Here is a 27465-nt window from a genome sequence, read left to right as displayed (position 1 = left end):
TCCTATCCATTGTGGATCTGCTTGTTCGCATCACTCTAAAAGACAAGAAAGTCACTCCTGTTATCGCCAGACAAGACACTTTCAATTGTCAATTGTCTTCTTCATCGTTGCAACACACCTCATTACTTAGCAACAACAACAAACAACACCGCCAAGATGCTTCGCTGGGTCTACCCCGTCCGAATCCTCCAGACTCTGCTCGCCCTAGCAGTAGTCGGGCTCACAGCATATGGTCCGTCTCCCTTCCCTATACCCCTTTATACTTCCCTATCCATCCCAATCCAACCAACCAACCCACCAACTAACCAACATCCCTTTATAGTAATCGCCTCTCTCGAAAACTCATGGTCCTTCTCCAAAACAGTAGACTACATGCTCTTCGCCGGCTGCTGGACAGGCTTCATCGCAGTGCCCTACCTCGAAGCCGCGCCGCTGTGGTTCCCGCGCGTGTCGCACGAGCTCGTGATCCCCATCGTGGAGGTCATCACCTCCATGATCTGGTTCGCCGGGTTCATCGCGCTGGGCGTTTTGATCCCCTCGCCGAGCGTGTGTTCGTTCTCGACTTGCCATGCGCTGCAGGCTGTGGTTGTTCTTTCTTCGGTTGAGTGGTGAGTTCTGCCATAACAGGCTTGTTCTGTGGGGAGAGATAGTTTGGCTAATCGGATACTGATATAGGGCTCTCTTCGTTCTGACCAATGTCTATGCTGTTCTCGATCTCATCAACTCGCGACGCAAGAGTAACGTTGATGCTGAGGCCCCGCCTGTCTCCCAGGTTGATGCGACGCCTGTCTCTCATACGGATGCTGGAGCGACGCCGGTCACCCATGCGGATGCTGGAGCGACGCATGCCTCCCATGTGGATGCTGAGGCGGCGCCGGTCTCCCATGTGGATGCTCAGCAGCCTACTGCCTAGGCTTGTGGCTTCCTGGTGCATACACGTACCTGCTGAAGTACCGTGCTGCTTTCGCTTCGATATACCGAGATACCCTTAATAACGTTAATGGTTAATGACTCCCAAAGAGTGCAGTGGCTTTGCTTTGTGATTGAGATGGTTAGGAGATACAACTTATTAATGAATGCGAGTATTATTAATATGATACATGATACATCATGTATCCGTGGAGAAAGATTGAAAAGTCATTTGAAAATAAAAACACCATAATATCACCGACCCCCGCATTTTGTAGACCCCATGTTGGACAACACATCAGAAAAATATGAACGTATGACTGTACATTAATCTCAATTTCATGAAGAACGCGCCTGGACAAAAAAAAAAGCAGACCGCCACCCAACCGAACCTTTTTCCCAGAAGACAATGTAAGAGAATCGAAAGAAAAAGAAAATCATAAGAGAAGATCCCGCACACTCATGCCCCTACTACTCTGATGATCCGACATCTTCCTCTCCTGACTCTGGCTCGAAGTCGAAAGCACCGTGCTCCCCGAGAGGCGATCACTAATCGAATCGGCCGTGCCTCTCCGATCCCGCGTCAACATGAGCAACGCCGCCGATGCCTCATGGTCGATGTCCATATTTGACGTTTGGGTCGGGCCCAATGCCGGGCTCGGGAGCACGGATGGAGCATCTGGCAGAGCTGGCGCCGAGGGAACATTCGTGCGAGGGGAGAAGGAGGGCGATGTGTCGTAGAACTGGCCCGTTGGCGGAGCCAGTTCTGGAGATGCAGAGGCAGACGCGGGGAAAGAGTAGACAGAGGGAGCGGAGTGGTGGTAGAAGTTGTTGTGCTGCATCGAGTCTGCATTACTTTCGCCAGCGAACTCGGGCGAGGTTGGCGAGGGCGGCGTGGCGGACTTGTCGGGTGTCTTGAGATCCTGGATGCATTGTTCCAGGTAATTGACGTAGTCGATGCTTGCCTGTGCGGCGGTTAGTATATCGGAGAGCCAACAATTCACCCAAACGACCCGGTGGACAGTACATACCTGGAGAATAGCCAGCTTGTGCATCTCCTGGCCCCGACACGCGGGAATCATATCCTTCAGCGTGCCAAACTCCTCGTTCATCTTCGACCGCCGCCGGCGCTCGATCAGGCTGTGTGCCGTTTTGCGGGCGATCTTGCGACCCGCTGCGCTCGTGGTGCTCGGCTGCTTCTTTTTGGACGTCGTGGAGCCATTATTCGCCGGGCCGTCCGATGATGCCTGGGTTGCTGCCATCTTTGCATTCTCCTTTTTATTCGCGGGAGACTTGGATGATGATACTGATGAGGATGCTGCGGCCGCCTTGGGTTTCATCTGGATGATCTTGCGAGTGCGCGTTGGGGGTGGTGGTAGATCCAGGTCCTCGAGCGGACGCTTGGGGGGGTTGTTCCGACCGCGAGCCACGAGATCCGGGGAGGCCGGCGAGGCAGGGATATAAGTGGGGTCTGATCGAGAGGACCGACGACTACTGGCGGTGTCCAGGGCTGCGGGCGGCAGGACCAAGACGTCGGTGGCATCGCAGGGCTGGTCCTTGATGGTGAATTCACCGGACATGGCAGGCGTGGGAGGGAAGCGGGACGACATTCTGGACTGGCTGGGGGAGAGAGGAGGGAGAAGAACCGGGTACCGTGACGCTCTATTTAACGGACCTCAGGAACGAATGGTATACATGTGGTCGCGTGCCTGGATACAAGGTGTGCTCCTACACTGCATCCTGATTGGCCGCGGACGGAGTGTGGTCGGAGCAGCGCATGGTATTGGATTAGATAAGATGCCTGAGGCTGCCCGGCGGTCATGATTGGCAAGGTTGCTGACATCGCACATACTCGTGCCCACTAGGGGTGGATCAGTCGGGGCCCGATGGCTGGAGAGGCGCTCGTACCAGAACTCTTGATCTGCCGGCCCAGCTACCACACACATCTCCATGGCCAGGGTGCACAGCTCCCGGCATTGCTGGAGATCCGCGGCATGGGCCTCGTGGCGGGGCGGTTGGGTGCTCTTCTGGCCATGCTCTTGTGCCGGGATCATCGGCGAACCCAGATGATCGGCAATTGTGCCGTTATGATGGTGGGAGCTGGAGCTGGCGTTGGTCGCGTTGGGGGACACGTGCGCGGGCAGCCGAATGCCGTGGTACGGGCCCGAGCGATGGGGCATGGCGACCACGGTGTGGGCCAAGGCGGCCAGGCACACGATCAACTGGTAGGCGTGTAACTGCATGCTGAGAGGATTGTATAGGGTGAATCATGGGAGAATATCCTTGCTTTTATCTTGTCGATTCCATGACGCAGAGCTAGAGATCGCTGCGGTGGGCGAAGTATACAGCAACTGTCGCGGCCGATCCAGCATTCCGCATTCCAGAGCGACGTGTGAGACGCCGCCCCCAAAGATCCGGTGGACAAGAGCCGCCTGAGTTACTTGCATGCGACAAACGGAGACAAGATGCACTATTGAGCATGCCAGAACTGCCAGAACAGTAGTGCTGATGCTGGAGCATACATTCCATACATGTCAGTGTTTCGAGTGCCCTCCACCCCCGCCCTCCACAGTAGAAATTTGGCATGACAAGACACTCTTCCTCTTGGACTTTATTGTTTATATTTTCCCTCGCTAGAGATGATGGATATTTCTCCATTCTAATGTTTTGGTCTAAAGAACGCGCACCATATGTATTCTGTAGTCTATCTCAGTGTATCGACATGCCTAGTCCATCTTCTACTGCCCACGAACGAAGTACATCGACCTATATGCAACCCCCACCAAAAGAACCCCTATCCAAACAATTTCTGTAGAATAATCTGCCCAAATGTCGTCTCCGCAGGCGAACTATGCATCCTCAGAATCCGGTTCCCAGCGCGCCGACTCAGCCACAAGCCATGATCGCTCGAGCTCTCCTCATCACCCTCAACGGGGTGTCGACTCCTCCGATCAACAACACACATACCCCGCGTCCACTGGCCTTGCGTCTCAATCCGGATATCCTCAGGCGAGGTGTCCGACGCCGCCCAGTGCGAATCCTCCGCGGTCAGCGCGTACCACACGCACACGGGGTCATGCAGACTCAGCTCGGCGTCGTCACCGACTTGCCCGGGGTGCAAACGCTCCAGGGTGCGGAAGGTGTGTGCCATAAATGCGGAGACCCATTCGGCGAGCGGGGAGCCGGCGTCGACGAGTGGGGAGACGGTCTTGCGGAACGCGCCGCGCGAGAGGTTGTGGCGCAGCGTGATGTCCAGCGGGAAGAGGCGCAGCGTCAATGGTCGGCTGAGGGTCTTGGGGTAGGGCGGTAGGCGCACACTGGTCGTTGGCGGGAGCGTCGTCTGTGGGTTGGGCGAGGTTAGAGCGAAGACTCGTGCTGCGGCGACGGCGTCGGCGTAGGCGTTGAATTCGCCCATGGGCGTGACCTAGTACATAGCATTGTCAGCGTTTTGTTGCTTTCTTTTTGCGCATGATATATTACTTGGAATGGGATGGACTGACATTGCCTGGCTCGTTCACCGTACCCCCCATGACAACCACCTCCTTCACGCGCAGGAACGTTTCGGGGTCCTGTGCTGCCGCTAGTGCTAGGTTCGTCAGCGGGCCGACGGCAACCAGCGTGACCGTGTCGGGCTCATTCTCGCGCAACGCGCGCAGAATCTCCTCGTGCGCGGGCTTCTTCGACGGGGTGAACAGGTGTTCGTCGATGGCACCGCCGGTCTGGACAGCTTGGATCCCATCATCTCCGGGAGTGGGATCAAACAGATGTTCCCAGGCTTGCATGGGGGTCAAGTGCGGGTGCTGCAATAGACGGTCAGTTGGTTTGGTTTCTATATTCCAGCAGCAACACATACACTAGCATGGATACCCCCGAGCCCGTCCTTTCCATCTGTCGGAAGAATGTTAGAAAGATCCCCGTGGTGATAGATATCCACGATCATTACATACGGAAGTAATCCGCTAGCATCTTCTGATCCTCAAGCGGGTCCTCTGCGCCTACCGCGACGATCGGCTTGGAGGCCCGCAGGGCGCCAAAGCCCTCGGGCCGCCCGTTGTCGCGGCGCCACAGCATCTCGCGCTCGAGGATGTGGAACATAGACACGACATTGCGGAGGCAGCTGGATATAGTCAGCCACTATGTCCATCAAATGAAGATGGCGCAACTTACTTCCGCACTTCGATGTTGCCAAAGGTTAGCGAGATGAGCAGCACCTCGACCTCCTCTGGGGTGGCGGACAGGGCCAGCAGGAGGGCAAGGATGTCATCAATGCCCTAATATCGGTCGTGAGTACAGATATCGTGAAAGGATCGTCAGACACACCGGATCAGTATCAATGATAATCTTCTTCGCCATGGCGCTGTTGACAGGTGTATGATGAAAGTGGGTGAGGGAATCAGTTATCGGTGTTATCGGCTGGCTAGCTCCACTTCGCCAAAATGTTACGCTGTTCCTGACTTGGCACACACTTCACGAGCACCCACCACACCTGGTAGGTCCTGTAAGCCGTGCATCGGATTCGGCACGGCCTTTCGGCACGGCCTTCCGGCCCCTCGTGGCATTGGTCACTGTAAGGGATGGGGGGAAAGTCAATGCCCCTGCCGGATCGACGCGCACGTCCTAGAATAATGATTGAAACGGGGAAATACACGGAGTCTAGCGCTAAGAAAGCGGAGAGCTACAACGGAACTAGCGAGACGTGGCCTGTTCGTGGCCGGCGGCTCACATATTACTATTCCTGCTAGGCAGCTGTCATTAACGACCTCGTTGGACCTCACTAGCTATATATAGTGCTAGTCGGGCGATCCTGATCTCTAGGGATCACTTAGGTCTCTGTATTACCAAGGTATGACCGTAGCTAAGCATTCCCCGAGATCTGACCCACGCTGGCCAGTGGGCACAATTAGCGACGAGGCAAATGAGACCGCAGTAGTGGCAGGTAGCGAGGAACTAGTGCTGAGGCCAGTCGTTGGTCCATGGGTGGTGAGTGGTGAGCGTGAATCGTGGTGCAGGGTTCCAGGCCATACACGTACGATACTGTAACTAACACCCCTTTGGATCCTCGTGTCCTTTTCTCATCTCCTTTCCCCGTCTTCATCTGTTTCTCTCTTTGTGCTCTTTGTTCCTCTCCTTTCCTTTCGGTTTCTCTCCTGCGCCAGGGCCTACCGTGTCCATGCTCGAGTGACCCTTTTTCTTCTTCGTTTCCTTCCTCCCTCCCTCTCTGAGCGCGCTTCCCCGACACCTTCGGACAAGAATAATTGCCGCACCACCTCCATCATCGACTCGGGTTTCTGCTGCGAGCCAACCGAACAAACACAGATCCCCCCGATCAATTGCTCCGCCCTCGACGCTCTCGAGCTCTATGCTGGCCTGAGTGCGCTCTCCCTCGCCTAGCATCCTCCCCGTTTCCTTTGTACGAATACGAATCCGTTTCCTCCATCACCACCAATCGCTTCTCCAATCGGCGGAAACCCTCCTGACGATTTCCTTGTTCACTACCGATCTAGCTTACTTCCTAAGAGTATGTGCTACGATTCACCAGCCACCCACGAGCGATAACGGTACTGACTGATGAGTGCATAGCTCTATGACCATGAACCCCTACCTTAGTTGGGCAATCCTGCTGGTCGTGGCCGGCGGCCTGGGCTGGTATTACACCAATGGCGGCCAACCCAAAGCCAAGGCCGCCGTGAAGGCCGCTGTGGAGAAAACTGAGGCCACCGTGGTGCCCAAGAAACAAAAGCGCAGCAAGCCCAAGGCCGCCCCGGAACCGGCCAAGAAGCCCATGGTGAAGACCGTGGTGTCACCTCCAACCACCGAGGATGAGAAGCCGGACGAGGATATTGACCAGAAGGAGATGGCGCGGCGCCTGGCCGGCCTCAAGAATGGCACCTCCCAGACGGCCGCCAAAGGCGAAAAGAAGAAGAAGTCCAAGAAGGCCGCCGCCGCCGTTCCGCTGGAGAGCAATGCCTCGTCCACCACCGGCGCCGATGCAGACGACGATCTGTCCCCTGCGGTCTCGCCCGTGGTGAACGCCGCGCCTGCGGCTGGATACGTGTCCGATATGCTGGAGGCCCCTGCCCCCGGATCGTCGGTGCTTCGTGTCACGGGCAACGTTCAGAGCGAGCCCAAGAAGCAGAAGGCGCAGACCTTTAAGCAGGTGGAGACCAAAAAGCAGCGCCAGAACCGCCTGAAGAACGAGGCGCGGAAGGAGCAGGTCCAGGAGGCCGAGGGGCAGCGCCGGAAGCTGCTTGAGAAGCAGATGCACTCGGCCCGGGAGTCCGAGCGCCAGACTGCTGCCCGGTCAACTCCGCCCCCCAGCAACGCTTGGCAGACCAAGGAGGTCAACGGTGCTTCGCGCGTCGCCCCCACCTCCGCCCCCGTCGAGCTCCTGGACACTTTCGACCCTGCCCCTGCGGCGCCGGCCCCGAAGAAGTGGGCCCAGGACCTGCCCTCGGAGGAGGAACAGATGCGCATGCTGGGAGCCCACGAGGTCGAGGACGAGTGGACCACGGTTTCTAAGAAGCAGCCCAAGAAGAAGGGCAGCAAGGCCGAGGAGAGCGTGAGCGACACATCGGAAAGCCAGCCCACCCCTGCGGCTCCCATGCCCGTTGAACCACGCGTGACGGTGACGCCGACCTACCTGCCGGACATCCTGCAGTCGAGCGAGAAGGGCCACCCCTTGGACTCGGACTGGGCCGCGTGAAGTGGAGAAGGCATCTGGGACTCTTTTTTTTCAATCTTTTTTCTCTCTTCCCGTCTATATGCCGTTTTCTCTCTTCACCTTTTGACTTGTATTTACTACCTCCTTGATTTGGTTTTTGGCGTTTTTTTCGGGGTGTCCCATAATACCAGCACCCTCCCCCTCCGCCGCGGGCGGGGCCTGGGAAGGGTTGATCATAGCGCATTGTCTGTTGACTCTTGGTGAATCCTCCCTCGCGTGGCTTTGCGGAAGGAGCAGGGAGGAAAAAAAAGCGTGGAGGGACTGTTTTGTATGTTGAGACTGTGTATCACAATGACACCGGGCGACTATTCACTTGTGTTCAATCGTAAGCCCGAAATCCTCGCCCCCAGGACGGTGTTGTATAATGTCGTCACTATGCCCAAAGCGGTTAGTGTCGAGTTCCTAACATCGTGGCCTGAAAAGGCGTCCTGTACACAATTTGGACTCCACCCTGTATTTACTCCTCCACGAACTCCATCTCGGATTACTTTCTTTCCCTTCCACCTCTTTACCTCCCCCATACCCCTTTCCTCGACGACTCTCCCGCCATGGCCCAAATCCGCGGCACTGCGGGCTACAACCTCGGCCACCAGAACCCGTTCGGCGGGCCCGGCAGCGCCGATGCCACCAGCGACCCCAGCCCGCTGGATGCGATCCGTGAGCAGACGAGCAAGATTGAGGATTGGCTAGATATGATGGCGGACCCGGTCAAGCCGTATGTCGATTCACTGGGTGTGCTCTCGAGGGCACGACCAGCTCCCAAACAAAGCCCAAAACAAGGGATCGAGGGTACCATGACTGACACGGTGTTCAATTTACCTCCTCCAGGTACCTTCCCGCCATCGGCCGCTTCCTGATCGTGGTCACCTTCATCGAGGACTCGCTGCGCATTCTCACGCAATGGAGCGACCAGCTGCTCTACCTCAATGATTACCGGAAGAGTAAGACGCCCTGGTGACCCCGGACAAAGGGTCCCACCCACCCTTCCCAACCACCGAACTAACACCCGATGTCCTGTCTACAGTTCCCTGGGGAATCACACACCTCTTCCTCATCGCCAATGTCATCGCCATGGCCGTCTGTTCGACGCTGGTCATTGCCCGCAAGCACACCGAGTTTGCCGTAGCCGGCTTGCTTGGCGTGGTCGTGACACAGGGACTGGGTTATGGCCTGATCTTCGACCTGAACTTCTTCCTGCGCAACCTGAGTGTCATTGGCGGTCTGCTCATGGTGGTCTCGGACTCGTGGGTGCGCAAGAAGTTCGTGCCCGCCGGCCTGCCTCAGCTCGACGAGAAGGACCGCAAGATGTACGTCCAGTTCGCGGGCCGCGTGTTGCTCATTTTCCTGTTTGTGGGCTTTGTCTTCTCGGGCGAGTGGAACTTCTGGCGCGTGCTTGTTAGTCTGTTTGGCTTCGTCGCTTGCATCATGGTCGTCGTGGGCTTCAAGGCGAAGTGGAGTGCGATCATTTTGGTTGTGCTTCTGAGTGTGTTCAATGTGTTTGTGAACAACTTCTGGACGGTATGTTCTCGGTCTCGTCGAGTCTCTTGTACCATGAAACTGACAATTGTCCAGCTCCACCCCCACCACCCGAACAAGGACTTTACCAAGTACGACTTCTTCCAGATCCTGTCCATCGTGTAAGTCCCACCTGTGCCATTGACTTTCCTATTTCTAACATATCGCAGCGGCGGTCTTTTGCTCCTGGTCAACATGGGCCCCGGCCAACTCAGCATGGACGAGAAGAAGAAGGTTTACTAGGAGGACAAAATGCAGAAGATAGCGAGGGAAAAGAAAATCACGAAATCTGAATGATCTGAATGCCTCTTCTCTATATATCTTATGGCAGATTGCATCCATCCGACAGACTGAGCGGGGAGGGAGGGCAAATCGGTGGAAAAAAGGAAGAGAAGACACGATTTATCGGAAACAATGACAACCCAACTCGCTCTTTGCCTTTTTTTGGGGGCAATGAGATTATACATCAAAAATATATCCCGCCCCTATTCCTTCAACCATGTGCGCCCTTGGGAAATATGAAAGGTGGTCGTGTGTTCCGCGCTCGTTTTATTTTTGTTGGCTTGTCAGAGAAAGGAGAGAAGTAGCGAGACAGTTACTCTTTTGAAATCAACAGCCCCAACGGGGATTTATACGATATCTTGCATTGTTTTTCCTCATGTGTCTGGTAGTGACATCGCTTTACGTTGTTTTCCCCTTTTCTGCACCTAGGACCCGGGCAACATCGTCTGCGATGTTGTAATCCATGACCTGGCGAATTTGGCCAGTCATCAGACTCGGGAAAAATCCTACACCGATTGTGTCAGCATTATCTCGAGAGATCTTCGAAGGGCATCCTTACCCATCACTTTCATGATAGCATACATCGTGTATTCTTTGAGCACACTCATATCACGCTTATTGCTCTGCATTTTCTGGGCAGCTTTCAAAATAGCCGTGACATGCGGTTCACGCAGGCCCATGTATTTGGCCGCGGCTGCTTTGATAGCGCGCTTTTGATCCGCCACACTCATGGATGCTGGGGTTTGACCTGCCTCTCCGAGGTAATGAGCCAACAAAAGGGCCAACGCTTCCACATCTTCCAAGGCTTGTGAGGAGCCCTGGCCAGAAGTCGATGGTAGAGCATGAGCTGCATCACCAACTAGAACGACCCCGTCTCGTTCCCACGTCGGGAGCGGAGGGGAGGTCCACGTCGCATACATGTTCGTCACATGAAGCGACTGCAGGATCTTCTGGACAACAGGGTCTGCCCAGTGTGCGTGTCTCTCCTGTAGCTGCCGGTTCACAGCGGCCATGTCAAGGGTACTGCGGTCGGGGCATTCTTCGATCTCGTAGGTGGACCACCAGGCGAGGGAGTCGCCCGGATCGGAGACGTGATACGGCGAGTCTCGATTCTTTTCGGAAGCTGCGCTCTCGGAGAAGAAATATCCGAAGAAGCCATTGCCTCCGTGTACGAAGTTCATAGAGCCTTTCTCGACAAGCCCTTTCACTTCGGCGGAGGGGATGAATCCTCCAACCCCGACAAGACCCCTATACAAGCAATTGATTAGCACAGCATTTCTTCCAGACGGCCCGCTGTAATGCAAACACTAAGCTAAATACTCACTCGTATTGAGGAGGATACGGTTCTTCCTCGGCATCCGGAAACAAGGCCCGCTTGGCCGTACTTCGAACGCCATCTGCGCCAATGACCAGATCAGCCTCTACTGGCGGACTGCCATCGGCAAACCGAATCACATTCCGCTTATCAGGGTGAGAAACGACTTCGAGGATCTTCTTGTTAATAATCCGGTCATCCGGGATACGTTCACGCAAGGTCCTCCAGAACGAATGGCGGCTGCACGCCACCATGTGCATCTTCTCGGGATCATGGCCGCTCTCCTCTGAGGATGCATTGGGAGTTGGCTTCATGCACAGCAGCGTCGAGCCATTTTTGCTTTTCAGGTTGGACGTCGATAAGACGTACCCGCCGCGTACAACATCCCGTAGGAGACCCTCATCTAGTCGTCGGAGGACGTTGAGACCGTTTGGGGCGATGCCGAGGCCTCCGCCCACTAGGAGAGTTGAAGAATGCGTGTTTTCCTCTCCCTCGCTGCGTTGATCTGAAGTGACATTCACATCTGTGCTGTACGCTTCGTAGATGGTGATCTCATGGGTTGCCTCCGAGTCCGAGGACGGGAGATGTTTCTGTAGCTCTAGGTACGCCGTGCATCCGGCGATGCCGGCACCGATTATGACAATCTTCATTGAAGTATTGAAATGTGAGTTTGAGGAATGTCAAATGGAATGTGAGGAATGAAGGGAACGAAGGACGAAAGAATCTGAACCGAAGGTATAAGTACTGGCTGGGCCGTATACTTCGCCGATCACGAGGACCCGCCTTTTTCAGGCGCTAGTTCGCAAATCTAACTGAATACGGCTAGGCCTGCTCATTCCAATTTTCCTCGGTGGCCAATCACCGTACAACGCCATCTTACTGTACTCTCAAGGTGCTCCCAGAGACTATCTTTCCTTTTTCTTTCTTTCTTTTTTTTAACTTATATGTGAAATGCAGTTCTTTGCGCTCGGGAAATTTAGGCATCATTCAAAGATCTAGGTAACAGAGTAAAAAGGATTGCATTTGCCTCGTATAGAGTTGGATTTGCAATGAGCCACCACGTAGCAGTGCTGCTTCCTTGATCTATGATATTATTTCCAGTGACAAGTACCACGGAGTCTTCGTAATCCACTCACGCAATCATTTTGTGATCTAGACCCTCGGCAAGAAGTTCTGGCTGGTGCAGACGAAGCACGTAGGCAGCTGTATTCGCGAAGAGCTCGGTGGAGGTGGTTGAGGAGCATGCTGATTTCTTATCCTGGGGGCTTTCCTCTCGCCCGGGTGGACTCCAGATACTGAGAATTTTAAAAGGAAGGCTGATCATAATAGAGCCACGACTAGAAGTCGGGCCAGGAATTGCCGAAATGAAAGCCTTTGCCGACAAGATCGAATGTACATGTCGCTGGATGCGTTCTTCGTATAAGTATGCGGACGATGACACAAGAGATAAAAGGCGAAGGGTGATGATGTTTGCGGAATCATAAAGTGCAACAAGTGCAGCTGTAGGCATATCTGAGTGGGGTATGATGGGAAAGTATTGGGGATCAAAACAGCGACTCTCGGGATCTTCGTTGGTGGCCTCCATCCATCTCTCCGGATTTAATTCGTCAATACTGGCCATGGAGATGCATCCTTTCCTCCAAATGTGTAGCTGGGATATTAGTCCCAGCACCAGAGTTTTCAATCTTTCCTTGAGGGCATCAGCCTTGTCGTCGTGGGTTTTGACCAATTCATTCGCAACTGTCAAGCCTGACAGCAATAAGAAAAGAATGTCAACGAGGTAGTCAAATGGCCCTTTTGGATGGACTTCAAATGGAACCGATATCCATTCGGTCGTAGAGAAGACATGGCCCTCACTTTTAACAAATGATGCAACAAACTGAGGGTTGAAATAAAAGTCAACGTGTTTTCAATAACTGACCAGACATTTGGACTCACGGTTAACAGTCGCAGATGACGAAATAGCTGGTGTAGAAACCCATCTCGACAACTTCCTGGGCCACCGGTCTCAATCATCATAGACGCGCCCTGAACGTGCTGATACCATGCTCCTTCTGATGTACCGGCTAAATTTTCAAAGTGGGTAAGCATTACAGCAGCACAAATTACATCCCCAGTGAACGGCGAGGCATTTTGTGACAAGACACCTTGAAGACCCTGGAGAGCCCTCATGTACCACTTGCATGCTTCTGTTCGAATTGCGACATCCTGCGCCTGCGTGCCGTAAAAGAACATTGACCCGGCACGAATAGAGTGCTTCACAAGGTCGGGAACTGGTGAGACGATGAACACAGAAAGATCATGTAGCCATGTTGGAGATGGGCTGTCTGAGGCGAATCCAAATGACTCGATGAAGTGGGAGACAAATAGCTGGTCGAAGATGTCGGCACGCGCAGGCTGTTGAAGGGACAAAGGTGAAAGGTCAGGTGTTGGTGAAGTTGTTCTATGGCCACTTGGGCCGAAAATAGGCTCGCACTTCGAGTCTACCGGCCTTTGCTTCGCAGTGGATCTGCTTAATGGTCGTTCTGGGAAAGCGTGCACAAAAAATGCGCCCTTTCGAGCCCCAGGACAGCATAATCCGGCCTTCCTGCATTGCAAGCATTCTGGGAATGACTCGTCACACTGTGGAAGATGTTAGATCACGCACTCGAGGGCGCACGCTGGATGGCCAGACCTTGATCTTGCGCCGACGACACGTCGAGCAGCCCTTGCTTCGTCCTGAGACATTTACCATGGCCCCAGGTGGCACCCTACGACACAAAAGTAACGAAAGCGCCTCACATTTACGCGTGAACTTGCTTGTGGAAAAATTTCGTGGTAGGAGATAAGGTTGGTTGCTTTTCTGCCTGAAGTCGATTCGCTCATAACGTAATCCCGCTACCGACGCCACTCAGAATGCCTTTATAGATATAGACTTCTATTATCCAGTTCGAAAAGTCTAGGGTAATAGCTCAGTGGGTAAAAGAAATAAAATGCAAGGCAAGAAATAAAATTCCGTCCTCATCAGTGCTTCCTGTTTTGCTCCCAAGACCTTCCTTAACGTCTCCGTCAATGCCGTGATTTTCACGACGGTCATTTTCTAGGTGGATTTCATTCAATTGCATGAGAATGCTATCGCATCAGGGAGCTTTATCTATTTATAGTGGTGCCTGCTGCACTGTGCTGAAAAAATTGTATTGAAACAAAGGACCTCGAACGAGATGGACAAAGAAGAGAGACAGACTAAACAGCCAAAGACGGGCGATGATAAAGGTGTTGAACCTATATCTTACAAAACACATTGGGATCCCAATCTACACAGGCGTTTTGTGGTACTGCTGCAAAGGTGTGTTTGCAACGTCGGCCTTGATCTGCAATGCCACAAACCTCGAGAAGTATCTGGCATGTCCAATGGCACCGCCAGTATACCATATACCCGGACCTAAATATAGAGACATTGATCATTAGACAGATCGACCAGTGTGAGGTATTAGACAACTTACAATTCATTGGCTTCCATGCTCCGCGGATTTCACCCTCCTCGTCAACTCCGAAGAAATCTTCCAAACGGTCTGCAATATCATCTCCGACTATACTAGCTGCCGTAGTGCGCATATTGCCTTCGAAACCAGTGCAGAAAACTATAACGTCTGCATCTAGTTGAGATCCATCACTAAGTTCAAGCCCAGTGGGCGTGTAAGCGATGGGTATCACTTTTGACTTCATTTTGATCTATCTCATCATTAGTGATGTATTAGTTATTAAGGGGTAGGTGAGATAGACATACAAGTCCAGCAGAAATCTTTGCAGAGCATCCGACATCGAGATAGTGGCCTCCGAGCCGGACAACGAGGAAATCGAAAGGGTCAGTGTATCGCTTTACTAAAAAGCCGGCACGCTCTAGGGCATCAAATCGTTCAAGCTCTTTGTCCACCTTAGATCGAATATTTTTCATGGCAATTTGTCGAGTGACAGCAATAGGTAGGGAAAATTGGATTCTGTCCGCAGTCTCTGTCGGGAATTTGGTGTTGTAGGTCGCTAGCCAAAATATCAACTGGGACCAATGTTTTTAGCAATAGCAGTCTATCTCTTACCATCATGATTGAGGTATTCAACCGGAATAACATCTATTTTGCTTTTAGCGTAAGTCTACGAATATGTTAGCGTGGCAAGAGCCTACCAGTAGCTTTTCGCTGCACCATTGTAACCAACTCCAACCCAGCATCAAGCATATCGCTCGCAACATCGTGGGCTAAGCAGATGTATCAGACTCTTTGGATAACTTCACTCCTCGAGCGACTTACCAGTGTTGGCTGCTCCGATTACAACTCCTTTCTTTCCCCTCCATGCCTCGGGTGATTTGTAGTCTACGGAATGCAATACTTCGCCTTGAAACAGTTTCTATACAAGCTTTTAGTTAGCTCATATATCGATATAAACTTTGACTTTGGAAGCTTACCCGGTTTGCAAGCGCTGGCATCTTTGGTACCTGACCAGAACCAGTGGCCAAAACAAGATGACGAGCATGGATGACAGATGTATCAGGGGAACCATTTTGTCTGGCATTTAGCACCCATGTACCCTCTTTCTCATCCCGGGAAGCTGACTCAAGCGTAGTATTAAGCCATACGTTCTAAATATGTATTTTAGAATTCTGCTTAACATGTCGCTTTGCGCTGCCTAGGAAGACTTACAATTTCATACTGACGGACATATTTCTTATAGCCACGTGCAAGATCTTCCCGCGAGAGAAAACGAGGATCTTCTTCTGGAAATGTGCGTGAAAACGGGAGATGACCTTAATGCCATTATCAGTTTCGATGCAGTAGTTTTTCAGTACAGACGCTGGGATCTTACCATATTCTCTGATCGTATGGACTGGACGGGACAATTTTAGCCACCTATTCAAACTTCAAGCGAATAGAATGTGATTAAATCACTCACGCTGTGCAGAGTCGTATCGATTTATCCAGTTGTCGCCAATATGATCATTCTGCTCGAGTATAACATATGACACTCCTAATGCTTTAAGGCGGCCAGCAACGCTCAGGCCTGCCATTCCCGCGCCGACTATCACGCAGTCGAACGTAGAAAATTCTGGAATCTCCAAGCAGAGAGTTTTAGGTATTGCAGATTCGGTTTCCGGCTCGGATTCGAGGGTATCACAGTTCGGATGACCTTTGATCTGTTCTAGAACCGTGCTTAAAAGCCACACTCTCCAGCTACCATCTCCTGTGGGAACAAGGCCGATGAACCCTGAGCCTAGCACCTCGGGCATGCTACCACATGTTTCAAAAGTAAATCTTCCTTGAATCCAGGCATGATCAGGACCAACTCTCATAACTAGTGACGAGTCAGGGATAAAGCGAAAGTTCTGCGGATGATGTTTGTCCGCGAGCTCTTTCCACGCCGACGACACAGTATTAGAGCCATAGAATGTTCTGCTAGTGCCCGTGAGAGCCCAGAGATCTCTCCATAATGCGCCGTCTGTGAGAACTGTGGCATCTAAGGATTCGAGTTTCTCAATGGCTGAACGGACGGCGGAGGCATGGTCAACATCCTTCAAGATGACGACCTCAGGGAGAGCGCCTTTCAAAGTTTCAAGAGGAACGGCTTGTTTTCGCTGGACATAAGAGCCCATTTTTGGTCTTTTAGTTTTCCTTTTGTCTGGGTATCTCAAATGTTAATGAGGGAACTATCTCTGCAGGCCCCATTCGGAGTAGCAAAATGAGGGGTGCGAGCATACGGTCCCAATTTGAATAGCCGATGAGAGGGGAAGCCCATACCTCCTTAGATAATCATCAGAATAGAGAAGTTAGTTGTCAGCCTTGGAAATTGCCGTTCGGAGCGTCTTCAATATAGTACTCCATTGCTTGCTTTGCTTGCCACCAATAATGTATCTGTATACTATTGTTTAGAAAGATGGGGACTGAACGGGAAAGGATCATTCAAGATAGTTTTACCTCCCAGTTCTATTTGTCTATGTAATGTGTGAGAATTCCAGATTTGATCTTTTTTTGAATTTGTACTATGTATGGATACCCGCCGCTTTGAGGGGAAGGATTATGATACAAGAAGAGAAAGGAAGGGTGGTGTGCAAGTATAGCAGAGGGAGGAAGCGAGCCAAGGGTCAAGCTGAACCGAAAAAAAGGCAAATGAGAAATAGGTGTCCAGAGACAATGTGTTAAGGAGGGAGGGGTGGAATCATAACAATTCCGAGAATCAAGATAGGGGGGAAAGTGATTTGTCTGCCCGTCATGCTCTAATTGCGTTGAAGCAGGTGAACTTAACTTTCCATTTCATTATCCTTTTGTCATGTCTGACCTTTTTCTTGTTGTACTGGGCCAGCCAGAGACCAACAACTCAGAGCTTGACGGAATGAGATTGGAAAGTCGTTGGGCAGCCAAATAGGATCGATCCCTGGGAAAAAGACAAAATGCTCGCTGCTCTTTTCGCTTGAAACGCCGAGTAGCCAGAAAAACAAAATTCCAGTTGGAGGGGAAGGAGAATAAAAGAAATCCGAGGTGAGGTGGGAGTCGAATAGGAGGTGAAGGGTGGATGTCTTGGTGAGGAAGACCTTGAGAGTAGGTGCCGTGGAAAAGCCATCAAATATCCATACTCCAGCGCCACGGGCGAATGCGTTCGAGTTGGCCGAGTCCGACTTCCTCGCGGGCATCATCGCTAATCTCCAGCTGCAGCATATGGACCTTCTTGTTGTCGCGCTGTAATGTGGATAAAGTCTTGGAGATCTGCTGCCGCGGCTGTTTGCCGCTATCATCGGTGGCCTTGGAACCTGGTCTGGTGGCAGGGGTATCCGGGTGATTGGATGAGACGGTAGGAGAGTGGTCGTCAGAATTGGCCATGGAGAACATTGAGTCAGAGCGGTAATGCAGTGTGGTGTTATGGTCGTCGTGCACGGCACTCTCGGATTTGAAGCGTGTCATGGATGGCCGACGGGGCAGATATGAGCGATCAAAAGCCCCATCACCGGCCTCGTTGCTGCTTCGCACCGCGCTGTTCTCAGTCGGATCCGGGTTCTCCTGGATCAGGCGAGACCGGCGTCTGTCATCGCCAATACTGTCCCGGGCGGCCAAGTTGAACCGCTCCTTTCCAGCCATGACGCGGGCAGTCGGTGGTGGTTGCAGCATCCACCGGGTCTCCGCACGTTTGCGCGGTCCGCTGACAATCGGCGGATGGGCATCATTGACGGGCGGCACACGGGCGATATAATATTTCGACGACTCGTTCGGATCCGCGTGCCCACGGCCCGAGAACCCAATCGAGGACCCACGCACTTCCTGACCCCAAAGCGGCTCCTCTTCCCGCTGATACCGCATCCAATTATTCCACCGCTCGCCCAGCGGATGCATCAAGCTCCCGCTCTTATCCTTCTTCATCAACGAGTCCAGGTTGTCCAGGTTGTCCTGGTCGGTATTCCAACTATCAACGCGCCGGATATTATTGCGTTGTCCGCCCCGTCGAGCTGGGGGCCCGGGACCCAGAGCGATTTCATCTCGCCAGCCGTCATTCGTGCTGAAGGGCGTAGGCTGCGGGAAGGGGCGCGGCTGGTCGGAGACGAGCTGGGTGTTAGGGTCGCTATATTTCTCCTTTAGGCGCTGGGCGCGAGCGGCATCCTTCTTGCGTTTCCGGCGATCGAAGCTGCTGGCGCAGGGGGTGCAGGTGACATAGTAGAAGACGGCTGACTGCGCGCCGCGGTAGAACCACATGGTCACGCGCGGGGAGGTGGGAGGGGTTTCAGAAAAATCAGACCGGGCTCGCTGCCTACAAGGACGGCTGGGGGCCCGGTATTGGTTCTGTGTTGTTCTGCAGCGATGATAAGGACCACATGAAGGGCTGGGGTAGCGCGGATAGGGGGTCGGATGGACGCAGGGTGCAGAATGGGAGGTCGGCCAGCGACCTGAATGGTTCAAGGGATGGTCAGATTAGAGAGAGAAGGAAGAAGAAAGAAAAGAGAAAGAGAAAGACGGAGAGTGGGGAGTGTAAGAGGGAGAGAGAGACTAAGAGTGATGGAAGAGTGAGCGTGAAATGAAACCAGGAGGGGCCCGGTGCTTCCGATGGGGCTTAGCGGTCGTTGCATAGACCAGTACGTCGGGACTAACCAATTCGCCTTGGGTGTGACCTAGCGAAGAATGTGACGGACCAAGGCACTCACTAGAACATTTCTCGCTGGACCTATAATAATCAGCATCGTCTACGTGCGACATCCTAGATTACGTGTCTCCTGTTCGCTAACCGCATAACTAATCGTTGCCACCACGTCGGTACGGGGGGATGGGGCAACAACCACCGGGGAGCCAGGATCTTAGCGCAACTACCTAGACCCCCTTTTTAAGAATTTTCTGTTGACACAGCCTATGAAGGTGGAAACGCAATTATTAACTACTCTCCCACGTGGTCGTTTAACTGAAAAGGGGCGGTCTTTAGGAGTGTCCCATGAGCATTGACTTTGAGAAGGAATAAATGGTGATGATTAGGGGACGGATGCGGCACTCTGGCCTCTTGGTATTTCTGCCTGCCCAAGCGAGGGTTTCATTTCCAACGCATCCTCCAGAATCCGAACACGGCCTCCGCAACCCATTGGATCGCCTCCGTGCCTCCCCCGCAAATCGCGACGCAATGATCACCGACGGCCGATGCCGAGCGTCAAACCACATGGCAGAGGTTCAGCATGTGAATCCTTCCCGATGATGCTGGCTGCGTTAGTAGAGGGCCAAATGCATCCCGACAGGACTCGAGGCAGTGGCAGAGCGTGCGCGCCAGTCATAGACTAGCATCCTTCTCAGCCTAGCCTTGCCTTGCCTTGGCTCGTCTTTATTATCAGCACCCCGACCGGAAGTAAATCGGCGCTGTCATATCGCATGCAAATGTAAATGTATCAAATGTATTCCAGTCCACACAGAGCTCCCAAGAAAACGCCGGGAAAAAGATAAATGATCAGTCGAAAAGCGGAAATCGTCGAGGTAGGTTGCTTTTTTTTTGGGGGTCAAGAAACTCATGCATTCTTCGTGCCCCGGATGACCTCGCCCTTCACCTTGGCCCAGTCGATATCAGCGTCAATCTTTTCATCGATCTCGCCGCAGACGACCACGTTGTCGCCGCGGATCAGGTACAGGCCATGCTCGATCTGTGACGAGGGCTCGTCGTCGTCTGGGGTGCGGATGATGCGCTCGATGGTGTTGGAGAGGACCAGGTTCGTGAGTTGGTCGGTAGAGAGAAGGGTGCCGATGAGGGTACGGCCGTCCACGGTGAGGATGAGGACTTTTTCTGGCAAGGGTGTTAGTTTGGGAGTTGATTCAGCGCATGGACTGAGGGACTCACTGTTGATGTACGCTTGGAGAGACATGGTGGGCAATGCGACACGCGCTGACAGGAACGGATAAAGAATTCGGCTTGTCTGGTGCTCGCGAGCAATGCGGTCACCGGGCCGTTTTGGATCAAGGTCGATCAGCCCAGGGTGTGTCGTGGGTGTTGTAGCTTGAAAGACCTGTCGCGTCCACCACCCCAGAGAAGAGGTTCGGCTCGGTCGTGAATTTCCTTCGTCGTGCTGCACCAAGAGATCCTGAGACAGTCGACTGGGAGAAGAATAGAAAGAATTGAGGGTGGACGGCGAGTTGAACTGAACTCCACGAGTGCACGACAATCCCGAACGAGGAAGGATCGCGCGGGTCACGTGTCGGAGCTTAGCTTACAGACTTGATATACAAAACACAAAATTACAGAATGAAAGAAATAATATATGTGTAGTTGGCATTCCTATCTGTGCACGATATCGCCTGCAATTCCCCATGCACTCCGCTCAGCCGCTCAGCGCGCTGAGATCCAACGGCACACTGCTGCCGCGCCCGGCCCGGTACCGCCGAGCTCCTCCAATAAACGGCCGTGGCTTGGGGAGTAGCCCGTCGCCCTGAAATTTGAACCGGTTATCTTCGACGCGAACATTGCCATGGACCGAAGGGCTTCGTGAACTGCGTGTCGGCGAAGACCCGGCGCCGTTGGTCAGGGTGTAGGCGCTGGGATCCAACGCTGAGTGGAACTCGTGCGAGGCGGGTCGAGCAGAAACAGGAGATGGACGGGCCGGAGGCTCGCTGGGAGGTACGATAGGAGGTGATGTGGGTGGAGGGGGAGGTGGTACTGCCGGCGCAGAGGCTGGCGGTGGTGGCGGCGGCGCCGCCGGTGAACTGCTGGTGTGCCCCAGGGCTGTGCGGGCTGCCTGTGCAGCAACAGAAGGCGGAGCGCCCGAGGGTGGAGGTGGAGGTGCCCGCGGCGCAGCAGATGGTGGCGGCGGTGGGGGTGCAGCAGGGCTGACAGAAGGAGGCGGCGGCGGAGGAGCAGATGGTTTCCGTGATGCCGGAGGTGGAGGAGGTGCGCGTGGAGGGGGAGCTTCCGGAGGCGCAGTCTTGGATGATGCAGTAGAGACGGGGCGCGGCGGCGCCTTTTTGAGGCTGGCAACCAACGGGTTGATTGGCTGCGTAGATGACTCTGTTGATGGTGGAGGGAGAGGCGGTCGTGCTCCAGGTGGTCTGGGAGCCGTTGGAGGCTTTGGGGCAGGAGCAGCAGGCGCTCGGCGCGCGCTCTCCGAGTCTGACATGTAGGGAGAGTCGCGAGTGGCACCGGTAGCAACACCCCCGCGACTGCGCAACTTGGGCATGCCACCCGCAAATATGCCTGCTAATTGAGAAGCGGCCGGAGAATCTGCAGCACCATCGGTGCCGGACACTCCTTCGCTGTTGCTTCGGACCCGGTTTGCCGCTGATGGAACGGGCGGTGCGAGGCCAGATGGCGGCTTCATGCCAGGAACCGGGGGCGCTCCTCCGACCGGAGGAGCTGCCGAGCCGCCTCCTGAGCCCGCGATAACTGGTGCAGAGCGATCATTGGTGACGGCCTTTTTTAAACGAGCACCTCCACGGATATCAGATAGAAGTGCGCCCTGCGAAGGTATCAGTCACCAGGTTCCTAAGGCAAGTCCAAGAAGCACATGAAGTGCTTAGGTCTGTTCGCTGCGGAAGGTCCATTTAACATACTCTATCTTTCACTTCGCCTTTTGCTGGCCGGTTTGGGAGTTGACCAGGCGGAGGGGGCGGAGGAGGGCCGCCCGGCCCTCCAGGCGGCGGCGGCGGCGGTGGAGGAGGGGGAGGAGGCATAGATGTTGAGATCAGATAAGAATGCAGAGATTTGGTCGAGTCTCAGATGGGCGAGAGGAGTAGAGTGGGAGGAAGAGCTCCTTGACCAGCAGGAGTTGTTGACGGAGAAGTGTGGAAAGAGTGAGAATCCAAGACCAAGTACGGGGAAGCGCTCGGGCCCAAGTAAGTGGCCGCCTGGAGCCAGAAAAAAGACCTTCCACCTACCTCCATACACCAACCACCAACACCACCCTAAGCCATGAAACGCGTCACTCTGGCAGGCCGCAGCGCTTCCAGTCCTCAAGGTCTGGTTTGCCACTTTTGTCAATTGTCGGTCTCTCGTCGAGCGACTTCCCTCGCACACCTGCCGCGCATTGTCCCCAAGAGTCGACCGGTCTCCCACAGTCTACGTCCTCAATCCTCCACCCCGAATCTGAGAGTGCAATTAGCTTCGCCATTACTCCCAGTGCGTCCCTTCGCTTCCACCTCCTCTGCTGCATCAAGCCCCGAAACCGCCATTCGTGAGCTCTCGAAAGAAGCGTCCGCCATTCGCAATTCAGACACGGTGCCCGCAAACGAGACCGTGGTGAATCTGCTGCAAAGATGCCAGCAAATCGCAGAGGATCTTGTATCGCATGAGCACGATCAAGACGAACGCTCTGCGACTAATGAAAACAATGCAATCTCCCCATTGCTGAACCTGGACGAGAAAAAAAGCCCGCCAGCAGGAGGCCGCACAAACCAGACCAGCCCGGTGCGAGACCCCAAACTGGCCGAATCGGTATCGCGCATAGTCACCGACCTCCTCAAGGACAAGAAGGTGTTCATCTCGCCAGAGGCCCTGGCACACTTCACGACCACGCAAACCCTCCTGCGGCGTCCCGAGCACTTCCCGGAGATCTTCCACTTGTACGCCAACAAGCCGGTGCCCGAAGAGAACAGCTCGCCGGCCAAATTTCACAAGGCGAATCCCAAGAACGTGAACAGCGCCGTGCCCGCCGACCAGGCCAACCAGGCTCTGGACGTCGCTATTGCGCAGAAGAACCTCTCGCTCGTCATGGCTATCATCGACAACACATTCTGCGCGCCCGCGTTTCATCGCGCCAAGATCTTCAAGAAGGCCGCTGTTCCACTTGCTGCTCTGGCTGCTGCCCCGGCTGCATGCTACACGCTCGCATCGTGGGCGTCGACGTTCCAGAACACCATGGACCCCAGTACGGCGACTGGCATCGCGTTCGCCGCTAGTCTGGCTTACGTTGGTGGCACATCTTCTATCGGCATCATGGCTATCACTACTGCCAATGACCAGATGGAGCGGGTGACTTGGTTGTCGGGCATTCCGTTACGACACCGGTGGTTGCGAGAGGAAGAGCGGGCGGCCATGGACAAGGTGGCTGTTGCGTGGGGATTCAAGGATCTGTATATGCGAGGTGAAGAAGTGGGTGCTGAATGGGAGGCTCTGCGCGAATTCATTGGGATGAGGGGCATGATTTTGGATAAGACGGAGCTGATGGAGGGAATGCAGTAAGTGGAGGAATGTACGATACTTGTGTTTCTATTTACAATTGTATACTGTCTACGAGCGAGATATGAATCAAGACCGAATCGTAAGCTTCATTTGGTTTTTTTTTAAACTATGACACAAGCCCACTTCTCGGGCCCCGAGACTAGATAGCAACTCCAGCGCAACAAAGCGACAGAGCAAATCTAGTACACGCGGCGGGGAGGAGACATGGTAGCCTTGATGACCAGGCTACCGACGTTCTGCCAGCCCTTCTTGAGCAGGGAGACGAGGTAGTTGATAGCCAGCATCAGGTTGGCGACCAGCTCCTCGGAGGTCATGCCGACGTTGCCGACAGCGACACCCAGGCACAGGACCTTCTTCAGCTGGAACTTGATGGTGGACTTGACCTCGGTGACCTTGGCCTGCATGTCCTCGGCGTGGGAGACGGGGGTGGGGAACTTGCCGGCTGTGAAGTAGTCAGTACACTGCACATGATTCTTCTTGGGTATTTGAAGACCTACCCTTGGACAGACCGGGACCCAGGAGACGGGGGATCTGCTTGATCAGAGTGTCGGAAGCGACAAAGGCATCGTACTTGCGGGCCAGCTTCTTGATCAGCTTCTTGTTCTTGTTCAGCTTCTTCAAGTCGTCCGAGGACATGGCGTCGATGCCGTGGTGCTTGGCACGGTCGAGATCGTGCTGGTCACCCAGGATGCAGATGGCCATGTTGGGGCGGGGCACGGTGGGCAGCTTGATGGTACCCGAGAAACGCTTGTCACGCTGGGGGTCATAGTTCTTCAGGCCGATCTGGAGCTCGACGGTCTCGAGGAAGTTGCGCTTCTTCTCGTTGAGCGAGTACTCAAGGAGCTGGTTGACATTCTCGCGCACTCCGGCTGGACGGGGGGTTAGCATGGGGATCGTCGATCAAGCTGATAATGAGGACACATACCGACTGTAATCTTCGACATGATGCTGACAGTCTTCCAAAAGAGATGATCTTATGGTGTGGCTCTGCGCTGGAATGTTGAGGAAGAAAAGAAAAGAAAAGATTCTCGCCTGAGTAATTTTCTCCGCTTGTGGGCGGGAATACACGCTAGTCCAGAAGTAGTTTAGTGGAACCCTAGATTTTGCTGACTACACAGCTCATCACATGACCACCTCTCTCACCATCGCCAGCACTCGCGACAGCTGCCCCGAATTCCGCTCCAGGACCGTATCATCCCAAAAGGCAAATCCGGTACTCTCATACAACCTCTGTGCCACATCATTCTCAGGCTCAACAATCAGCACAATCCGAACAGACGCTGCCCCTCGTGTCTGGCCCTCTTCCCGAGCAGCCTGGACGGCAGCGTCGATCAGCCGTCGGCCATGACCCCCTCGTCTCGACTCCGGCGAGACAAACATGCCCACAACCATGTAAACAAGATGTGCACCGCTCAAGTCCAACGTCTCCGTCGGTGTCAAAGGCGGAATGCACTGATCATCCTGAAAGAAAACAGTCCAAGGCCTCGTTAGCGCTTTCGTCTCGGCAGTCTCGTCGCCCAGTACGGCGAGAACTTCCGGGCCAATAAGCGTAAGTTGACCTGTCCATTCGTCCTTCAGTAGCGGCGCCAGAGCTCCGGAACTGTCACTCGCAATGATTATTTCGTCTTCACGGGTCAATAATGGCTCCGTGCAAGGAATCACCGAGACAAAGGTCTGGCCCGCCGGGTTCTGAATCCGGCTGATCCATTTTCCCTGCTCGAATTGCGACTCGCGCTCGTAGGTCGATGAAAATGCATGCGGGTCCGCCTTGAGTCCGTGTAGGCGCAGCTTTCTGTAGCGTTCCACCACGGCGTGTAGTTGGGTGGGTTGATTGTAGGTTCGGGGGACGCGGTGGACCTCGCCGAGTGGTCGGCTTGGGATGGTCATTGCGTACGTAGTACAGCCCGCGATGGTGCTATCGCCGATTGTTGTATTTGGCTCTCTTCTTAGTGCAGAAATGGCAAATGGAATTGGATTCCAATTTATGTTGTCTGGCGGGGTGACTCACTTGCAGTCCGTGCGGCGCAGAAGCATACAATGTACGGGGATACTACTCCTATAGTAATCAACGAGCCATATCGTCAATATGATACCACGTTAACAACCAGAAAGCGATTGCGTCAAAGACTGTCCGAGGAGTCACACTAGTTTCTCTCTATGAAGGTAGAGAAGGCAGCAAAGTCAGATCCAGATTCTGCCAATCCCAAATCTGGTCCAGCTGGCCAACATCTACATTATACCAGTCGCCCAGCGCCATCATCGGCGGAGTGTCCAGACCAGGCACAGGAAGATCAGCCGGAGTAAATATTCCCGGCGTGGATGTCGAGCCCAGAGCTGCCACTGACTCCAGGGAGAGAGTATCATCAAAAGAAAGATCATCTTGATCCCCAGCAGCGTCAAAAGTATCAATCCCCACCTCCGGGACCTGACCATTCGGCAGAGAACTCTTCTCGGCAGATACTGCAGAACAGCTTTTCGCAAGTCTTGTAAGGATGGGATAGCAGATCGCTCCTGTCTTGGTCGCGCGAGCGAGTTTCCCCATCATCGAACAGGCGAGCCTGATAGCCTGGAGGATATCCTCTCGGCGCGGGAGACTTTGGTTCCTGTCGTGGATCACGGCGGAGCAGAGGAAGGCTGCCGTGTCGAAGGTCAAGAACGTTATCAGATGGAACTTGGCATTGACTGGGAAGACATGGTTGAAGAGCTGATGGCAAATCTCCATCAATCGAAGGGCAGTATCTACTGCTACCTCGCGATGATTGCTCTCTGCAGCTGAGATGTTGGGACCAAAGGTCTTGGTGAGGCACTCTTTGAAGGGGAGGAACATGGTCATGTATCCCGCAGCGTGCAGCTGTAGACGGTGAAGGGGTACATAGCGATACTCCTCGTCCCACTGAGTGTACGAAATGCTGACGCTGTAGGCCGGAGGAAGAGATGCGAGCCACTCTTCTATAACATTGCGGATGGTGTCAGCATGAGCGGCGTCTAAAGTACCGCTCATGCTTCCTGGAACTTCTTGCATGATCACTTGGCCTAACGTGCATTGAAAGGCAATGTGAGCCACGGGTGAGGGAGGGCCCATCTCGATGTCAAGGCCCTCGAGTTTCATATTGGGTAGTTCAAATGAGTAGCAGCTCGGGTTGATGATAAGGGGTCGAGAAAGTAGCAGAGCCATTTGCCTGTTACAATGCAAGGATTTAGCCAAATTTACGAGTTATGGCACCGTGCTCTTACCAGTCCCATGCATATAGAAGACACCAAACACGACGTCTCATCTCAAGGTCAAACTCCGATAGCCCAGTTCGGCTAGAGGTCTTGTGCATGCCGAGCTCCTGGGCCTCGTGGATACAAGCAGACAATGTATGCCAAGACTCGATAAAAAGAGACTGGGTCTTAAACCACGCCGCCGTCAAGAACAGCTGTTGAACCTGTGCCAGCCCACCTTTTCCGGGGGCAATCGTATTGCTGAGTTGCTTGGCGGCGTGGTGGTAGTTCTCCGAAATGGTCTGGATTGGCTCGCCTAGCTCGGACTCCAGCTTTTGTCGGATTTCCGGGTCGAGATACTGTGCGGAGCATGCACAAACACGCAGAAGAAGACATGTAAATGCTGGGGTTAGCGGTTTCCTGCTGGCTCGGTCTGCCCACCATGTTGTATAGTCTTGAGAGAAGGAGGGTGGGTAGAGGCTGTAGTAATTGTAATTTGTCTCGTCCAGGAATTTTTGGACCAGGATGTCTGACATGTGGTTAGCAGAACGAGAATATCGACAGGATGGATGCACGTACCGGTATAGGGTTTAGGGGGCATGAAGCTTAAAGCGTTCTTCATCTCGTCTGATACTATACCTGGAGACTCTCTTGCAATGTGTAGGGCCTGTGAGGCTTAGTAAAGAATTCGAGAAATTTCACCTGAGAACAACTTACCTGAGGTGTGGTATCTCCAAAAAGTGGGCTTTGATCAACGGGCAAGTACCCCAGCGAGCGCAATTCATCTTTGCCAGCAATCCCGGGCGTTCCTACAGTCGCAGTCTGGGTCAATTCTGGTTTGTCCTGTACCATCTCTTCATCTGGTGGTGTT

General features: G+C 53.7%; 16 protein-coding genes across 16 annotated transcripts; 4 read left to right on the top strand and 12 right to left on the bottom strand.

Annotated features, from left to right (window-relative positions):
• Nucleotides 1-156: 156 nt before the first annotated feature.
• On the top strand, nt 157-913 carry PFLUO_LOCUS5420 (uncharacterized protein; the record flags this gene model as incomplete). The annotated part of the gene is made up of 3 exons (XM_073782864.1): nt 157-232; nt 323-608; nt 676-913. 3 exons carry the CDS (start codon nt 157-159, stop codon nt 911-913), a joined length of 600 nt encoding a protein of 199 aa, XP_073639477.1.
• Nucleotides 914-1346: 433 nt separating this feature from the next.
• PFLUO_LOCUS5419 (uncharacterized protein) lies at nt 1347-2648 on the bottom strand (the record flags this gene model as incomplete). Its single annotated transcript, XM_073782863.1, has 4 exons — nt 1347-1874; nt 1941-2520; nt 2585-2618; nt 2642-2648. The coding sequence occupies 4 exons, from the start codon at nt 2646-2648 to the stop codon at nt 1347-1349; spliced, it is 1149 nt and encodes a 382-aa protein (XP_073639476.1).
• Nucleotides 2649-2727: 79 nt separating this feature from the next.
• On the bottom strand, nt 2728-3152 carry PFLUO_LOCUS5418 (uncharacterized protein; the record flags this gene model as incomplete). Its single annotated transcript, XM_073782862.1, has 2 exons — nt 2728-2770; nt 2818-3152. The coding sequence occupies 2 exons, from the start codon at nt 3150-3152 to the stop codon at nt 2728-2730; spliced, it is 378 nt and encodes a 125-aa protein (XP_073639475.1).
• A 551-nt stretch (nt 3153-3703) lies between these two features.
• Nucleotides 3704-5262, bottom strand: PFLUO_LOCUS5417 (uncharacterized protein; the record flags this gene model as incomplete). The annotated part of the gene is made up of 6 exons (XM_073782861.1): nt 3704-4333; nt 4410-4709; nt 4763-4797; nt 4857-5026; nt 5077-5180; nt 5230-5262. 6 exons carry the CDS (start codon nt 5260-5262, stop codon nt 3704-3706), a joined length of 1272 nt encoding a protein of 423 aa, XP_073639474.1.
• Nucleotides 5263-6499: 1237 nt separating this feature from the next.
• On the top strand, nt 6500-7612 carry PFLUO_LOCUS5416 (uncharacterized protein; the record flags this gene model as incomplete). The annotated part of the gene is made up of 1 exon (XM_073782860.1): nt 6500-7612. One exon carries the CDS (start codon nt 6500-6502, stop codon nt 7610-7612), a length of 1113 nt encoding a protein of 370 aa, XP_073639473.1.
• A 566-nt stretch (nt 7613-8178) lies between these two features.
• PFLUO_LOCUS5415 (ER-derived vesicles protein erv29) lies at nt 8179-9388 on the top strand (the record flags this gene model as incomplete). Its single annotated transcript, XM_073782859.1, has 5 exons — nt 8179-8345; nt 8459-8571; nt 8655-9148; nt 9203-9267; nt 9316-9388. 5 exons carry the CDS (start codon nt 8179-8181, stop codon nt 9386-9388), a joined length of 912 nt encoding a protein of 303 aa, XP_073639472.1.
• A 438-nt stretch (nt 9389-9826) lies between these two features.
• On the bottom strand, nt 9827-11392 carry PFLUO_LOCUS5414 (uncharacterized protein; the record flags this gene model as incomplete). Its single annotated transcript, XM_073782858.1, has 3 exons — nt 9827-9933; nt 9987-10675; nt 10752-11392. The coding sequence occupies 3 exons, from the start codon at nt 11390-11392 to the stop codon at nt 9827-9829; spliced, it is 1437 nt and encodes a 478-aa protein (XP_073639471.1).
• Nucleotides 11393-14035: 2643 nt separating this feature from the next.
• Nucleotides 14036-14821, bottom strand: PFLUO_LOCUS5413 (uncharacterized protein; the record flags this gene model as incomplete). Its single annotated transcript, XM_073782857.1, has 4 exons — nt 14036-14163; nt 14225-14453; nt 14509-14775; nt 14816-14821. 4 exons carry the CDS (start codon nt 14819-14821, stop codon nt 14036-14038), a joined length of 630 nt encoding a protein of 209 aa, XP_073639470.1.
• Nucleotides 14822-15657: 836 nt separating this feature from the next.
• On the bottom strand, nt 15658-16362 carry PFLUO_LOCUS5412 (uncharacterized protein; the record flags this gene model as incomplete). The annotated part of the gene is made up of 1 exon (XM_073782856.1): nt 15658-16362. One exon carries the CDS (start codon nt 16360-16362, stop codon nt 15658-15660), a length of 705 nt encoding a protein of 234 aa, XP_073639469.1.
• Nucleotides 16363-17326: 964 nt separating this feature from the next.
• On the bottom strand, nt 17327-18448 carry PFLUO_LOCUS5411 (uncharacterized protein; the record flags this gene model as incomplete). The annotated part of the gene is made up of 1 exon (XM_073782854.1): nt 17327-18448. One exon carries the CDS (start codon nt 18446-18448, stop codon nt 17327-17329), a length of 1122 nt encoding a protein of 373 aa, XP_073639468.1.
• A 1286-nt stretch (nt 18449-19734) lies between these two features.
• PFLUO_LOCUS5410 (uncharacterized protein) lies at nt 19735-20085 on the bottom strand (the record flags this gene model as incomplete). Its single annotated transcript, XM_073782853.1, has 2 exons — nt 19735-20006; nt 20061-20085. 2 exons carry the CDS (start codon nt 20083-20085, stop codon nt 19735-19737), a joined length of 297 nt encoding a protein of 98 aa, XP_073639467.1.
• Nucleotides 20086-20538: 453 nt separating this feature from the next.
• PFLUO_LOCUS5409 (verprolin) lies at nt 20539-21531 on the bottom strand (the record flags this gene model as incomplete). Its single annotated transcript, XM_073782852.1, has 1 exon — nt 20539-21531. One exon carries the CDS (start codon nt 21529-21531, stop codon nt 20539-20541), a length of 993 nt encoding a protein of 330 aa, XP_073639466.1.
• Nucleotides 21532-22121: 590 nt separating this feature from the next.
• PFLUO_LOCUS5408 (uncharacterized protein) lies at nt 22122-23390 on the top strand (the record flags this gene model as incomplete). The annotated part of the gene is made up of 1 exon (XM_073782851.1): nt 22122-23390. One exon carries the CDS (start codon nt 22122-22124, stop codon nt 23388-23390), a length of 1269 nt encoding a protein of 422 aa, XP_073639465.1.
• Nucleotides 23391-23569: 179 nt separating this feature from the next.
• Nucleotides 23570-24334, bottom strand: PFLUO_LOCUS5407 (60S ribosomal protein L10A; the record flags this gene model as incomplete). Its single annotated transcript, XM_073782850.1, has 3 exons — nt 23570-23832; nt 23888-24259; nt 24316-24334. 3 exons carry the CDS (start codon nt 24332-24334, stop codon nt 23570-23572), a joined length of 654 nt encoding a protein of 217 aa, XP_073639464.1.
• A 178-nt stretch (nt 24335-24512) lies between these two features.
• PFLUO_LOCUS5406 (uncharacterized protein) lies at nt 24513-25277 on the bottom strand (the record flags this gene model as incomplete). Its single annotated transcript, XM_073782849.1, has 1 exon — nt 24513-25277. The coding sequence occupies one exon, from the start codon at nt 25275-25277 to the stop codon at nt 24513-24515; it is 765 nt and encodes a 254-aa protein (XP_073639463.1).
• Nucleotides 25278-25545: 268 nt separating this feature from the next.
• On the bottom strand, nt 25546-27130 carry PFLUO_LOCUS5405 (uncharacterized protein; the record flags this gene model as incomplete). The annotated part of the gene is made up of 2 exons (XM_073782848.1): nt 25546-26569; nt 26625-27130. The coding sequence occupies 2 exons, from the start codon at nt 27128-27130 to the stop codon at nt 25546-25548; spliced, it is 1530 nt and encodes a 509-aa protein (XP_073639462.1).
• Between the last annotated feature and the right edge of the window lie 335 nt (nt 27131-27465).

This window comes from Penicillium psychrofluorescens (genome assembly GCF_964197705.1).
Source record: "Penicillium psychrofluorescens genome assembly, chromosome: 3".
Lineage (NCBI taxonomy): Eukaryota > Fungi > Ascomycota > Eurotiomycetes > Eurotiales > Aspergillaceae > Penicillium > Penicillium psychrofluorescens.
This window is presented reverse-complemented; position numbering and strand designations above follow the sequence as displayed.